Source organism: Equus quagga, chromosome 21 (assembly GCF_021613505.1).
Source record: "Equus quagga isolate Etosha38 chromosome 21, UCLA_HA_Equagga_1.0, whole genome shotgun sequence".
NCBI lineage: Eukaryota > Metazoa > Chordata > Mammalia > Perissodactyla > Equidae > Equus > Equus quagga.
Window position 1 is genome coordinate 38,879,129 of NC_060287.1, and position 12,376 is coordinate 38,891,504.

The following is a 12,376-nucleotide window of genomic DNA, read 5'->3' on the forward strand; positions in this document are numbered from 1 at the left end:
TCACACTCTCAGGGCGGAGCCCGGTGCTCGGACCACAGCCCGAGTGGTGGGGTGGGGACAGGGAGGACATGGAGGAGGACAGTGGGCTCCAGCCTCTGACCGAGGGTGTCAGACCCAGGGGCTGTGCTGGGTGGGAAGGAGGCTGACGACCCTGACCTGGAACATCCCAGGCCTGGCCCTGTCAACCATGAGTCACCTCTCCTGTGCCACAGCCAGCCGTGGGCAGGAACCACCGTGTCAGGCGGCAGTGCTCCCGAGGCCCAGAGCAACGGGGACAGGAGGGAGGAGATCCACTCGCCCTGCCCCCCATGGGCAAGTGCCCTCACCCTGGGACCACCGACTTGTGGGTGGCATGCTTCTCTGCCATGGGCCATCCTGTGCCAGCGGCCTCTACCCAGTGGAGGCCAGCAGCGACCCCCAAATGGGACAACCCAAAATGTCTCAGACTTGCCCAGCGTCCCCTGGACGACAGAACCGCCTCTGGGTGAGAACCACTGGGGCAGAGGCAGGTGCCCCAGACCAGTAGTGAGGATGAACTGAGATGACCGGGCACCACCCGCTGTGCTGACTGAAGCCACTGGACATAGGCACAGCTTATACCTGTATTTGCTTATGTCAGTTTTCTGAAACAGATGTCAAAATATTGGCATTCAGCCTGCCTGCAACACAGCATATGGAGTGAACAGCGGTTGCTCAGGCTGGAAGGGCGAAGGGTACCTGTGTAAGCCTCGCAGACACCAAAGTGCATTTCGGTCCCCTCTAGAGGCACGCCCGTCTTCCCCAGACCCGAGGCCCCTGGAGGGGCACGCTGGAGCAGTGAGGGAGAGGGAGCCAGGCCACGAGGGTCCATTGGGACCAGTGGGAAGATGATGACTCAGTGTGGAGAGCACGGCCTCAGCCACCCCGAGGGTCTCCAGGGGCCGCTCAGGGTCTGCGGGGGATGGCAGGCCAGGCCTTGAGGCTGCAGGGTGGTGCAGGACCCTCGGCCCAGGCTTGGGGTGGGGTGGGGCGTGTGTCCTGGCGTCAGGCACCCCAAGCGGCTCCTTGGGCTTCTTCGCTCCAGATGCCAGTTGGCAACATTTCTGTCCTTTTAGAAACAACGAGCGTCTTCTAATGCTTTCACGTTAAAAGTCTGGGTACCTCCCTCATCACACTCATCTAAAAGCCGTGTGAGGGCTTTCTGGTACAAAAACAGATAGACAATTTCCTATAGCAGTATTGAACTCTGCTTCCCCATGGACGCCCGTCCTCACTTTGGCTCCAAATCTGGGTCTAGGATGTACGCCTTACATGGTGTCAGTGCTGCCTGACCCCGGGCGGAACAATAGGCCCCATTCCCCTGGGGCTGCACACCTGGGTACCCAGAGCCTCCTCTGCAGAACCTGCTGGAAAGGTCAAACTGCTAGGTCCACTCTAGGCACCAACATGGAAACTGCCCGGGGAGGGTCAGGGCCACGGGCCGCACACCTGTGTGGACTTGGGCCACTGTCCGGCTCCCATCACCTGGGGGGCCTGCTGGGCTCCGAGGACCCCGGCATTTGAGTCAGAGGCCACCATTCGACCGTGCAGGTTTTGGGAGGAGGTCAGGCGGGGGGCTGTGGGCGACCAGCGCAGAGAGTGGCAAGGAGCTGCCCGCCCCACGCTCGGGAGGACCTACTGACTCACTCTGAGAGGCCGCTGGGGGCGTGCCCTCTCCAGCCACATCGTGGCCACCCTGAAGGACATCGATGGTCACATGTCCAAGCCCGTGTCCCCTGGAGATGCGTGTCCTCGGTCCTGTCCGGGCAGTGTTTCTGCTTCTCCCGCGGCAGAGCCGAGTGCCCAAGAGGCTCCTGTGTCCCGTGTAGGTGGGGCCCGGCGGCACACTCTCTTCTCGAGAAACCTCATTGTGCTTTTTAGGAGGGAAACCTAGCTTTTGACCAAAACCAACAAGTTCCCAGTGAATTCCGGGGGAGTCTTCCAGGGGTTTTTCGGTGTTGACCATTTCCTGCATTTGGGACACACCCACGTGCACAGACACGTGGGTTCCTGCCCTCAGGGTGGGGTGGGGTCCTCATGGCAGAATCACAGTGAGCCCCTGCATTTCCGTCTCCCAAAATGCCCGAGTGACCTCCACCCAGCAGAAGTCGTCCTGGAAGAGGGTGGGTGCCCCTATTCTTCTTTGCAAACGGGACGTGCTTCCTCCAGTCTCAGAAACCCCTGTCCCCTGGCCGTGTCTGGGATCCTGAGAAGAGTTTCACGGCTTGTGGGGAGGAGCCGTCCCAGGCCCCTTTCCCCTTCTGGGTTCAGCAGCGAAGGCGAGGAGCCCACTCCCTTGGGACATGCGTGTCCCAGAGCTGTGGACCCTTTAGAAAGGGTCTCATTCCGGTATCAGGACACCATGCAGCATGTCCCCCCTGCACTCAGGCGTGGTCCTTCCAGGAGAAGCCCCTGCATGTCCCCTCCAGGCCGCAGAGGCTCCAGGTCCATGAAGTCCCCTTTTGTCACCAGCCACCCGAGTCAATTCTCAAGCTGCCGTCCGACGTCCCCCCGCGGCATCTCACAGAAGCCCTGTCCACATCTCGGGGGGTGAGTTCTCGTCACATGCGGTCTTGGAAGGAGAGAAGAAGGGAGACGGATGAGCCCTGGGCCTGCTCACCTCTGTTTGGGGGGCAGAGGTGGGGTTCTCAGGACTCAGGACGGTGAAAACCGAGGCTGAAGCCTCAGAAGCAGCTGCCTGTGAGCAGTGCACAGCGCCTGACTCCGCAGGAACAGGCCAGCCCAGATGTCTGAGCGAGCCGTGCCCCAGAGTCACCCAAAATGGGCTCACGCGGGCCTGGGGAGTGCATCTCCCGCAGCAAGTCAGCCAGCGTGACCTAGCTGCACAGGTGGGACCACTTGTGGTGGGTGCTGTGGGCCAGGCACTGTGCTGCAGGTTGTGCACACCTCAGGCCCCCCCTCCCCAGGAGGACTCCTGCTCATAGGTGGAGAAATGGGGCTCAGAGAGGTGCGGTCACTTGCCTAAGGAGTGGAGCCGGACCAGCCTGACTGCAAAGCCCTGGCCCCTAGCAGCCCAAGACACCTGCTGCTGGAAACCGGGGACCCCGTGTGAATGTTTCCCCAAATCAGGATGAGAATCACATCGACCTTTGCTCCCAGGACTGTGGGGTGCGTGCCTCTGCCAGGAGACACCAGCTAACTGCTCTATTACAAGGACGTGGTATCTGGACTCGCTGGAGTCCCCTGCAGGGAGGGGCGCACGGAGGCAGTGAGGATGGAGAATGGAAGCTGGGTGGAGGTGCCCGGGGGTCAGCGTCCCAGGCTCTGTGTGTGTTCGGAATGTCTGTATGTCAGTGAGTATACACAAGGACAGGACCCATGCCAAAGGGAGCCAGTAGGAAATACCCTAAGCCTCACTGGGGGTTTCACCGAGTCTCTGAAAATGGAAACATCTACTTCCTGGTCATCAAGTATTGCTCGTGCCAAAAGGCAAACAGCAGAGGAAGCCAAGAGCCAGGCTGGCCGGGGCCCCGTAACCAGCCCGCTTTCTCCACAAGCCTCCTCCCCTCTTGGCAAACTCACCGGTGAGCTCCTACCTGGGCCTCGCTGCCAGGCACCTGCAGAGCAAACCACAAATGCTCAGGATGGGCAGCAAAGGCAGGGAGGGGCCCCTCTAAAGACCCCAGCGCCCCCAGTGCAGGGAGACCCTTTAAGACACTCTGCGGCCTGGCCAGATTGGCAGTGGGGCCGAGGGTGGGGGAAGTATTTCTGGGATGATGGAATTGGCAACACACTGGAAACTCCAGGACGGGACGTGGAAACTTCCTTCCATCGGGGAGGGCTCCAGCGGTGAGCTACCTCAATCCAGCAGCAACTGGTCCATTTATCCAGGCGCTGCCCTTGTCCCCACCCTCCCAGGGGCCCAGGAAGAGCCCTACTTTGTATTAGGACCCTTGGGGATGCCCACCGACCTCTGCCCCCAGGCCAGCCCTGCAGGCCTGTCTTGTGACACGGGGTCGTCACCGTGTCCACATTCTGGGCTCTTCTGCCTCCACTGTGAGTTCTGCTACTTTGGTTTACAATCAAAACCCAGACTCAATGGATCTGTCTTTGGGTTTGGCTGGGGTTGGACAGACAGCCTTTGTTAGGATTGACGGCGGCTCAGCTCCCACAGCAATGAAGTGCGTCCTCACGTCTAAAGTCGGAGTCCGTCATTCCCATCCCACCCCTGGAAGCCAGGCCGTTTCAGGAATGTGCAGCCTGAGGCGTCAGGGCTTCCAAGCCACATCCTGGAGCTAGGGGGCTGCTGACGCTCACGAATGTTAACGCCGTTAAAACTGCCTTCGTAAGAAAGCAGCATCTTGAGGAGCTTGTAAACAGGGCTTTGCTTTGAAAAAGGCAAACGCTCACACTGACAGAAGAAACATCCGCCATCTACCTCGCGCGCCCGTCGGGTACCTGTGCCGCTTCTCCCGGGGCACCTGCTCCTGCACATCCAGCCTGTGGCCACGGCCACAGCCACGGCCAGGATGGCCAGGATGCTGAACAGGGCTCTGTTTCTCTCCTCGTGGGTCTCGGTGGGTTTCTCTGTGATGCTGTCCTTGGTCCCAGTGAGCATTTCTATGAGAAAGAGGAAAACAACCCAAGACTTAAAGGGGAAGGAGGAAGGGGGTCTCTTTCCATCCTGAAGAAGGGAGCACTGGACATAGCCATTCCAAAGAGCTGCCCTGGCATCACGCTGTGAACCCCAAAACGGAGAAGGGTTCTCACTTCAGGGGGAGCCTTCGTCTCTCCAGGGGTCTCAGTCTCCCCACCTGCCTGTGTGGCTGTGATCCCAGCCTAAACCTCCACGCCTGGGGAGGGGTGTGCAGCATCAGACTCATCTGACTTTTAAAATTTAACCGAATTTAATTTTTTTCTAGCTTTATTGCTGGCTTTTAAAAAAAAAAAATCAAGGTGGAATTCACATAAAATTCACCTTTTTAAAGCGAAAATTGAGTGGCATTTAGTACATTCACAGTGTAGTGCACCCATAACCATTGCCTAGTTCCAGAACTTTTCATCACCCCAAAAGGAACCTCCACACTCATCAGCAGTCACTCCCCGTCCCCGCCCCCAGCCCCCGGCCACCTCTAAGAGGCTTTCTGTCTGTACGGGTTTACCTACTCGGAACACTTCACATCAAAGGAATCACGATGTGGGACCTCTGCGTCTGGCTGCTCTGACTAGGACAATGTTTTCACGGTTCATCCACGTTGTGGCGTGTGTCTGCCCTGCATTCCTTTCTGCGGCTGAACGCTATTCCACCACGTGGACGGACCACATTGTGTTTACTCCTTTACCCGACCCCGGGCACGGCTTCTTTCCACCTTTTGGCGATTGTGAATGGTGCTGCCATGAGTGCTCACGTACAAGCATTTGTTTGGGTCTCGTTTTCAATTCTCTGAGGCACACACCTAGGAGTGGGATTGCTGAATCACATGGAAACCCTACATTTAACTTTTGAGGAGCTGCCAGACTGTCCTCCCCAGCGGCCGCACCATTTTACATCCCACCTGCAGTGCAGGAGAGGTTATGTGAGGGTCCTGCTGGCGGCACCCCCTTGCTGCAGCAGGCGGGGCCCACAGACTCCATCCCAGAGGCCCCTCGCCTCCCACTTCCACCTGTCATCTCAGCAGCGGCGGTGCAGACCCCGGGGACCTCACCTGTCTGGCTGCTGACGGTCAGGTTTTGGTGCAGAAGCACGTTCTCTATGCAGCAGCCGACGTTCACGTTGGGGCTCCACTGGATCTTCAGGATGCTGACCACATCGTACAAGCCCCTCTCGTTCAAGGAGACCGTGTTGTTCTGCAGGGCCTCGTCCAGCAGGCTGTTGTCCGTCTTGTTGATCCAGTAGACATTCGGCCTTGGATAGCCATTTGTAGACGTGCACGTAAAGGTGAGCTCCTTGTCCTGGGAGGGGGCGCTGGGGATGCTGACCACGGGCATGCTGTAGTTGGCTGCAGGGGAGAGAAACGGGCAGTGAGGGACCCCAGGTTGTGAAGGTCAGAAATGGAGGGGTAGACAGCACCGAAGGCCAGGCTACAGGGAGGTGGCCCATTGTGCCCCTGACCCTGGTGGAGAGGCAGGACCAGGGCTGTGGTCTGGGCAGTGGGCACAGACCATTGGAGTCCCCCCCTTCACCCTCAGCAAGAGGCTCCTGAGCCCGGCGGGCAGTGACTGGAAGCTGCTTCCCTCTCCAAGAAGGTCGGCCTCATCTGAATCTAGTGACACAGAGACTCTGTAATTCATCTGAAACAGACACAGCCCGTCTCTCCTCTGCACGGGGCCCCGAGCAAGCGGGCTGAGCAACTTTAACTTTCTTCCTAAATTCTGATCTCATTTAGTGCCTTATAGCGCGCTCTCTCCCAATTTCATTAAAAAAAAAATCCAGTTGGAGTTGAATTGGAGAGTTGGAGGCAAAGATAGCCAGATGAGGGCTTCTTCTGAAACAGGCCGCCTGAGGTTACGGAAACCTCGCTTATGAGCCGAACAATTTTTTAACCAGTTCACCTTCACACACAGTTCAGCAGAAGCCCGCTACGAGAGATAGGATTTTCTTTATGGGAAAAAACAGGTGACTGAGCCAGAAAAAGGGTCTTAGGAATCTTTTTCCAGGACGTAAGGCTGGGATGAAATCCGTTCTGTCAGCCGCACGGCCTTACCTGCCACGTTCAGCGTGATCACAACTTGCAAAATCTCCATCGGTCCTAAGGATTTCCTGAACACCAGGCATTTAAACTTCTGGGCATCTTGGGGGGTGACATTGGACAAAAGCAGAGAGAAGTCTCCCTGTTTCATGCCTTCCAGCGACAGCCGGGCCCGGTGCCGGTAGCGGTCATCGTGGTGGCCGGTGGAGCTGTTCCCAGAGAGGTAGTAAGCGACCACGGTTTCCTGTTGGCCAGGGACACTGATTTGCCAATAAACAAAAAGGTCACTTAAATCAAAGCTGTTTTTTTCTGGGTAAATGCAGGTGAGATTGACGTTGCTGCCAACCATCGCTCTGACTTCTTTTTCTTGAACATCTGCAACGATTCAAAAAGTACAAAATTTGCTTTCAGAGGGTGGCTCCTGGCTTCAAACTCACTCTACAGGGGGTGGGGTAGGTAGCTTCTTGGTTGCAAGACTCAAACACTAAGTCTGACTCATTTCTGTAGAAAAGGCATGTATAAAGACGCACACAGGGAGCTGGCCCTGACGGCCTCGTGCTTAAAGTTCCATCACAGTCCACTTTGGTGGCCTGGGTTTAGTTCCTGGGCACAGAACCACACCACTCATTTGTCAGTGGCCATGCTGTGACCGGGGCCCACATAGAAGGACGAGAAAGACATACAGCTAGGATAGACAACTATGTACTGAGGCTCTGGGGAGGGGGAAAAAATACACGTAGCAATGCAATCATATTTTAGAAATTCAGACACCTACAATAAGCTGCCCCAACGTATCGTCTGATGTTATTTCCTATCATATGTAGGAGGCTAGCATTGGGATAAGTGGGGGCCTGGGCCCCTCTGCACTATTTTTGCTATTTCTTGGGAGTTTAGAATGAATTCAAAATAAAAAGGTTTTCTTTAAAGTTCAGCGTTTGAAAGAAAACATCAGTTTCTCAACAACAGCATTATAATGCCGTCTGCACTACGTCTGAAAAGGCTCATGTAACGTATCAGTGGTTTGACCATCGCACAGCCACTTAAATGCCTGCAGGGAAGGTGGCCGTGTCCCCTGACCCTGCCACCCTCAGGGATGGAGGGCCCCGCAAGGCCTGGGTCTCGGCTGCAGTGCCGCATCCCTGCTCTGTGCTCTTCTGGAAGCTGGTGGCTTTGGGGGCTCCCCAGGGCTGACTGGGACGAAGGTGCCGGGAGAAACAGGAAGCCCCGGGCTCCTGGCTCATCTGGAAAGCGGAGGGGCTGACACGCGTGGGAGGAAGTGCATTCTACCTACGCCAAACACAACATAAAACAGGACTCCCGGGTCTGGACAGCCTTCCCCTTTGTGGCCTTCAGTCCCCCACGTCACCCCGGAGCTGGGGGCCCGGCTGTTTCCTAAGGGCCCTGTGGTGAGGAGCCTGCTGACGTCAGCATCCTGTGGTCCTCACTGCTCAGACTGGAAGGCCTGGAAAGCTGTCTCGCTGCTGCTCACACCCAGGAAGAGCTCCGTCTGAACTTACCAGCTTGCAGGCCGCTGAACAACAGTAGCAGCAGTCTGAGACTGGAAGAAACAACCAGAAACGCAGATGAGTCCCACTGGCAGGCTGCTGCTCCCGGGCAGGAGCCGGGTCCACCCACACGGAAATGTGACACATCCACAGCCAGCCAGCCCCTCGGCCTAGGCCCCCTGGGAGCTGAGGGAAGGGAGCCAGGACCACGTCCTCCCGGCCCGGCACAGCACGTCCCTAGGGGTTGGCAGCCCTGCACCAGGCCAGCTCCTGAGTTAAGCAGCCCCCACCCCCTGTAAAACAATGATGAGAGTGTGATGATAAAAGGTGGCCATGGCCTTCCACTCCCTGGTGGCCCAGCCTCACAGGGGATGCATTCCAAGAAACTCTATAAAATCGGGAAAAAACACTTTCAAGGTATTTATATCCAAAGCTTCATCTAAATTTGGAGAGTCAGAGAAGATCTAAGACAACCGATGGCAGGGGCAGGTGAGCTGCGGGACTACCCTCTGGAGGAACATGATCATTCTGAAACCCAAGCTGACGGCTCCTCCCGAGCTGCCGGAGGCCAGCAAACCCCTCTCGTGACTTCCCAGGCTCCTAGCAGCCTCAGTTTGGGAGGCTCTGCGCCCTGCATGCCTCCGCCTAGCCAGCCCCTCCAGCAGGCCTCCCAGGATGCCATGTCCCCTGAGCTCTGGACCCACAGAAACCTTGCTCTGCCCCCACAGCTGTCATGTGAGTCTGCATGGAGGCACATCCCATGCAGGCAACATCGGGCATGCACTGCTGTCCTGCCTATGCCAAGCAGGGCCACCAGGGGGTCGCCCACACACCAGAGAGGCCACAGCCTGCCAGTGGGCGTGGCCTCTCTCACTGTCCCCGTTGGGGCCACCATTTCTGCTTGAAGGGATGGCTTCCAAAACCTCCACCTAGTCTTAACCCCACCAGCCGTCTTTCCCACAGCCAGAGCAACCTTCCAAAATACAAAGCTGTGAAAACCCTTCTGTGGCCGGCTTTGGTCTCCTATGGCGCCCACCCAGTGGGTGCTCACCAGGCCCACTGTGTCTCTGGTCAGGGTCCAGGGAGCACGTGCCCTTCAGGGCCTCTGGGGGCTTTCTGGAGGGCACCAGCATCTGCTCTGGGCTCTAGCAGGGGAGAACAGTTTGGCTGCTCCCCAGGTACCGCCCCTTTGGCCCTCCTCCCACCCTGCTGTCATGTCTGGCCCCGTCCCACCCTCCACCCTGGCCCCCACTACCCAGGCCCCTGCCCCTGGCTCTGGGTGTGGACGGCTGTGATAGTCTAGTAGTTTTATTTTCCTCTCTTAGGGAACAGTGTTAACTACCTCTATTTCTAACTGGGAAGACTGGGCATGGGGACCCAAGTGTGGGCAGGCTTTTGGGCTGTGTGGGTGGGACATATAGGGATGGAGTGCCTCACCAGCTCATCAAGGGGGACACAGGCTGTCCCCCCTACAACATGCCCTGAAGGGGATATTTTGGCAAAACGTTGGGAGCAAAGCCGTCAACCACCCCCTCAGGCCGGGAGGAAGCCAGGAGCCCTGGGCTGGCCCAGGCAGTTCGGCTCTGCTGATGCGGGAGGGGGGAATCCCAGATGAGCAGGGGCGAGGGGGGGGGCGGGGGGGGGGGGGGGGGGGGGGGGGGGGGGGGGGAGGGGGTAGTGAGCATGTGTGCGGTGCGTCTTGCCTCCTTCCAGCTTTCGCTCTTTCCCTTCCCTTCGCAGGGACCCCGCCCCCAAGCACACCTACGCCCTGCGGTCCACCCCCACGGCCCGGCCCTCCCCGCGCCTTCCCCTGGGCGGATGCCACCTGCCGGCAGGTGACCGCGTCGCCCGCCCGTCCCGCCCGATGTCGCTCCGCTCCCTGGCGGCCGACCCTCCGAGCGGACTCCCCGCCGCCGCCCCGCCAGCTGAGCGGGGACCCCGGCCGCGGACAGCAGGGCGCGCTGGGCCCCAGCCCCGGCCCGACCGCGGCGCCCCCGCGGCTCCCACCGCTCCCGCCCGGCCCGTCCGCCCGCGCGCTCACCTTCTCAGCCACATGGTGGGAGCGGAGAACTCGGAGCGCGGGAGACCTCAGGCCGCGGCAGCCCTCGGGCCCGGCAGACCTCCAGGCGCGGGAGCCCAGCGCCCGCCGCGTGCCCGCCTAGACTGAGCGCTCGGCCGGACCCGGCGCAAGAGCTGGCCCCGGCCCCGCCCCGGCCGCCGCGCCCCGCCCCGCCCCCGGCCCAGTTCCTCCCGGGCCCCGGCCGCGGGCGGGTGCGGCGCGGCGGAAGCTCGGCCGCTGGGAGCCTGCGCGGCCCACGGGGCCAGTCGGGGGCCTGAGCGCCGGAGGTGCCCCGGGACGTTGCGGGGGCGATGGTACCGGGGAGGAGGGCGGCCCGGAGTGCTGCGGCTGGGCTGGCGCAGCTGCAGGGGCCGTGAGGGGCCAAGTGATGCCCCCAAGGTGGCGCAGGGCGTCCGCGCCCCGCAGCGCCCTGGCTCCGCCCGCCCCCTGCGCCCCGCCAATGCGGCCGCGCGCCCCTGCCCCGGGCGGGCGGGGCTGTGTCGGGACCTCCAGGTCTTCTGTAAAGCGAGCGCTGCAGGACTGCTGAGGAACGAATGAATGAAGTGGGGGAGGAGGGGAGGCAGGCAGGTCCCACCTTCTAGTCCAGCCTTGGGTCTCCCCCGACAACTTTGTTCTCCTGTCCTTTACGGGGTCCTGGGCCACATGCTGCGGCATATTTACTTAGTAAAGCCCTAAGAAGCCCACCGCCTGGAAACCCACTCATCTTTGCTCCTCTAAGCTTCTGGGGCGTGGCACCCTGTTTTGTGGGAAAGGCTGCTCGGAGCCATCTCCTCCCTTCCCCACCCCGCCCAGCTCCCCCCACTCCTCCTCTCTCGGCCCAGCTGAGTCAGTGCTCCCCCTCCACCCTCTGGCACCGGCTGGGTAGGTGCCAATGAGGTGAAGGAGGTGGGGCCACGAGGGAATAGGGTGCCCCCCCCCTGCAGAGGCCTCCCTGGAAGGGCCCGGGGTCCCAGGCACCCCATCTCAGGTCTGGAACTCTTGTCCGGTGGAACAGGCAGGAGGGGTGGGTCCTGCTGCCCAGGCTGATGGGGAGGCAGAGGCTGGCCTTTGGGGGTCAGAAGAGGGCAGCCGGTAAGGTGAGGGCAAAGCCAAGGGGGACTTCCCTGGCCCCAGTCACCTCCCCAGGCTGTCATTCATCCAACAAAGATTTCTCGCTCGAGTGCTGGCCAGGTCCTATGTGAGCACTAAGGAGAAAGCTTAAAAAGACAGACTATCTGCCCCGTGAAAGTTAACATTCCTGAGACACGAACAAACAAGACTAGGAAGGAAAGAGACGGGCCGGGAGGTGGGGACACGTGCTCCTGAGAGTACGCAGGAGGAGTCGGAGCTGCCGGGGAAACGGTGGCCAGGGAGGGCATGCAGTCCTGAAGCCGGGCTTCATTCCTCCCTGGTCAGGCTAGGGGACTGGGATGGGGGATTTAAAGAGGTGGCCACCCTCCCTTTTAGCCGGAAGGGCAGGGCCGGGGGTCCAGGCCAGGGCTCAGGGTCCAGGGTCCCGTGAGGGCAGGACAGTCTGAACTTGGGGGTGCGAGGGCGTCGTGAAAGGGGCACGGTGTGGGGGCCGGGAGGAAAGGTAGGATTTGGCTAGGAGAGCAGGGCGTGGGCATAAATTAATTCAGAGAGGGAGTCTCAGGACGCTTCCCATTCCCGGAGCTAGAAAACCAATGCGCACCTTGCAAAAGTATAGGGGTACAGTCGAGGGGGCACAGGCTGAGACCCAGAGGGGCTGGAGGGGGCGTGATGTTGTTGGTCTTGGATCCTCTCCCCCTGGGTCGGCAGCAGCTGGTAGAGAAGGACCGCGTTTGGGGGCGGCCAGCCCCAGCATCACCCGCAGGTGCGGAGGGAGGGCGGCCACCTCCCGAGCCTTCCCGGTCCAGCCCCGCCCACAAATCCCGGGATTCTGTGATTGGGCAGGCGGAGAGGGGAGGGGCTGCGCTGATTGGTTGACGCCTGGATTGCGCACCACCCCCAGAGGCTCCCACGAGGATCCTGACTCCGCCCGCCTGGATGGGGAGCAGGGAGGGATGGGCCCCACGTGCAATCTCTAGGTTTGCTGGGGGATGGAGAGCACCCTCCCCCACCCACCTCCCGGCCTAGGTTAAGTCCCCCTCACAGGGTGCCCT

The 12,376-nt window shown here is 60.0% G+C and overlaps 1 protein-coding gene across 2 annotated transcripts; it reads right to left on the bottom strand.

Annotated features, from left to right (window-relative positions):
- Positions 1-588: 588 nt before the first annotated feature.
- On the bottom strand, positions 589-10,922 carry LOC124231467 (ICOS ligand-like). Of its 2 annotated transcripts, XM_046648267.1 has the most exons (7): positions 10,215-10,888; positions 8,186-8,226; positions 6,684-7,043; positions 5,685-5,978; positions 4,418-4,599; positions 3,562-3,596; positions 589-2,590 (listed from the first exon to the last, which is right to left on the bottom strand). In XM_046648267.1, the coding sequence occupies exons 1-7, from the start codon at positions 10,226-10,228 to the stop codon at positions 2,500-2,502; spliced, it is 1,017 nt and encodes a 338-aa protein (XP_046504223.1). In that variant the 5' UTR covers positions 10,229-10,888; the 3' UTR covers positions 589-2,499. The 2 variants fall into 2 exon arrangements, with proteins under 2 accessions (XP_046504223.1, XP_046504224.1); XM_046648268.1 differs by lacking the exon at positions 3,562-3,596 and having other exon boundaries at positions 4,438-4,599; positions 10,828-10,922.
- Positions 10,923-12,376: the final 1,454 nt, after the last annotated feature.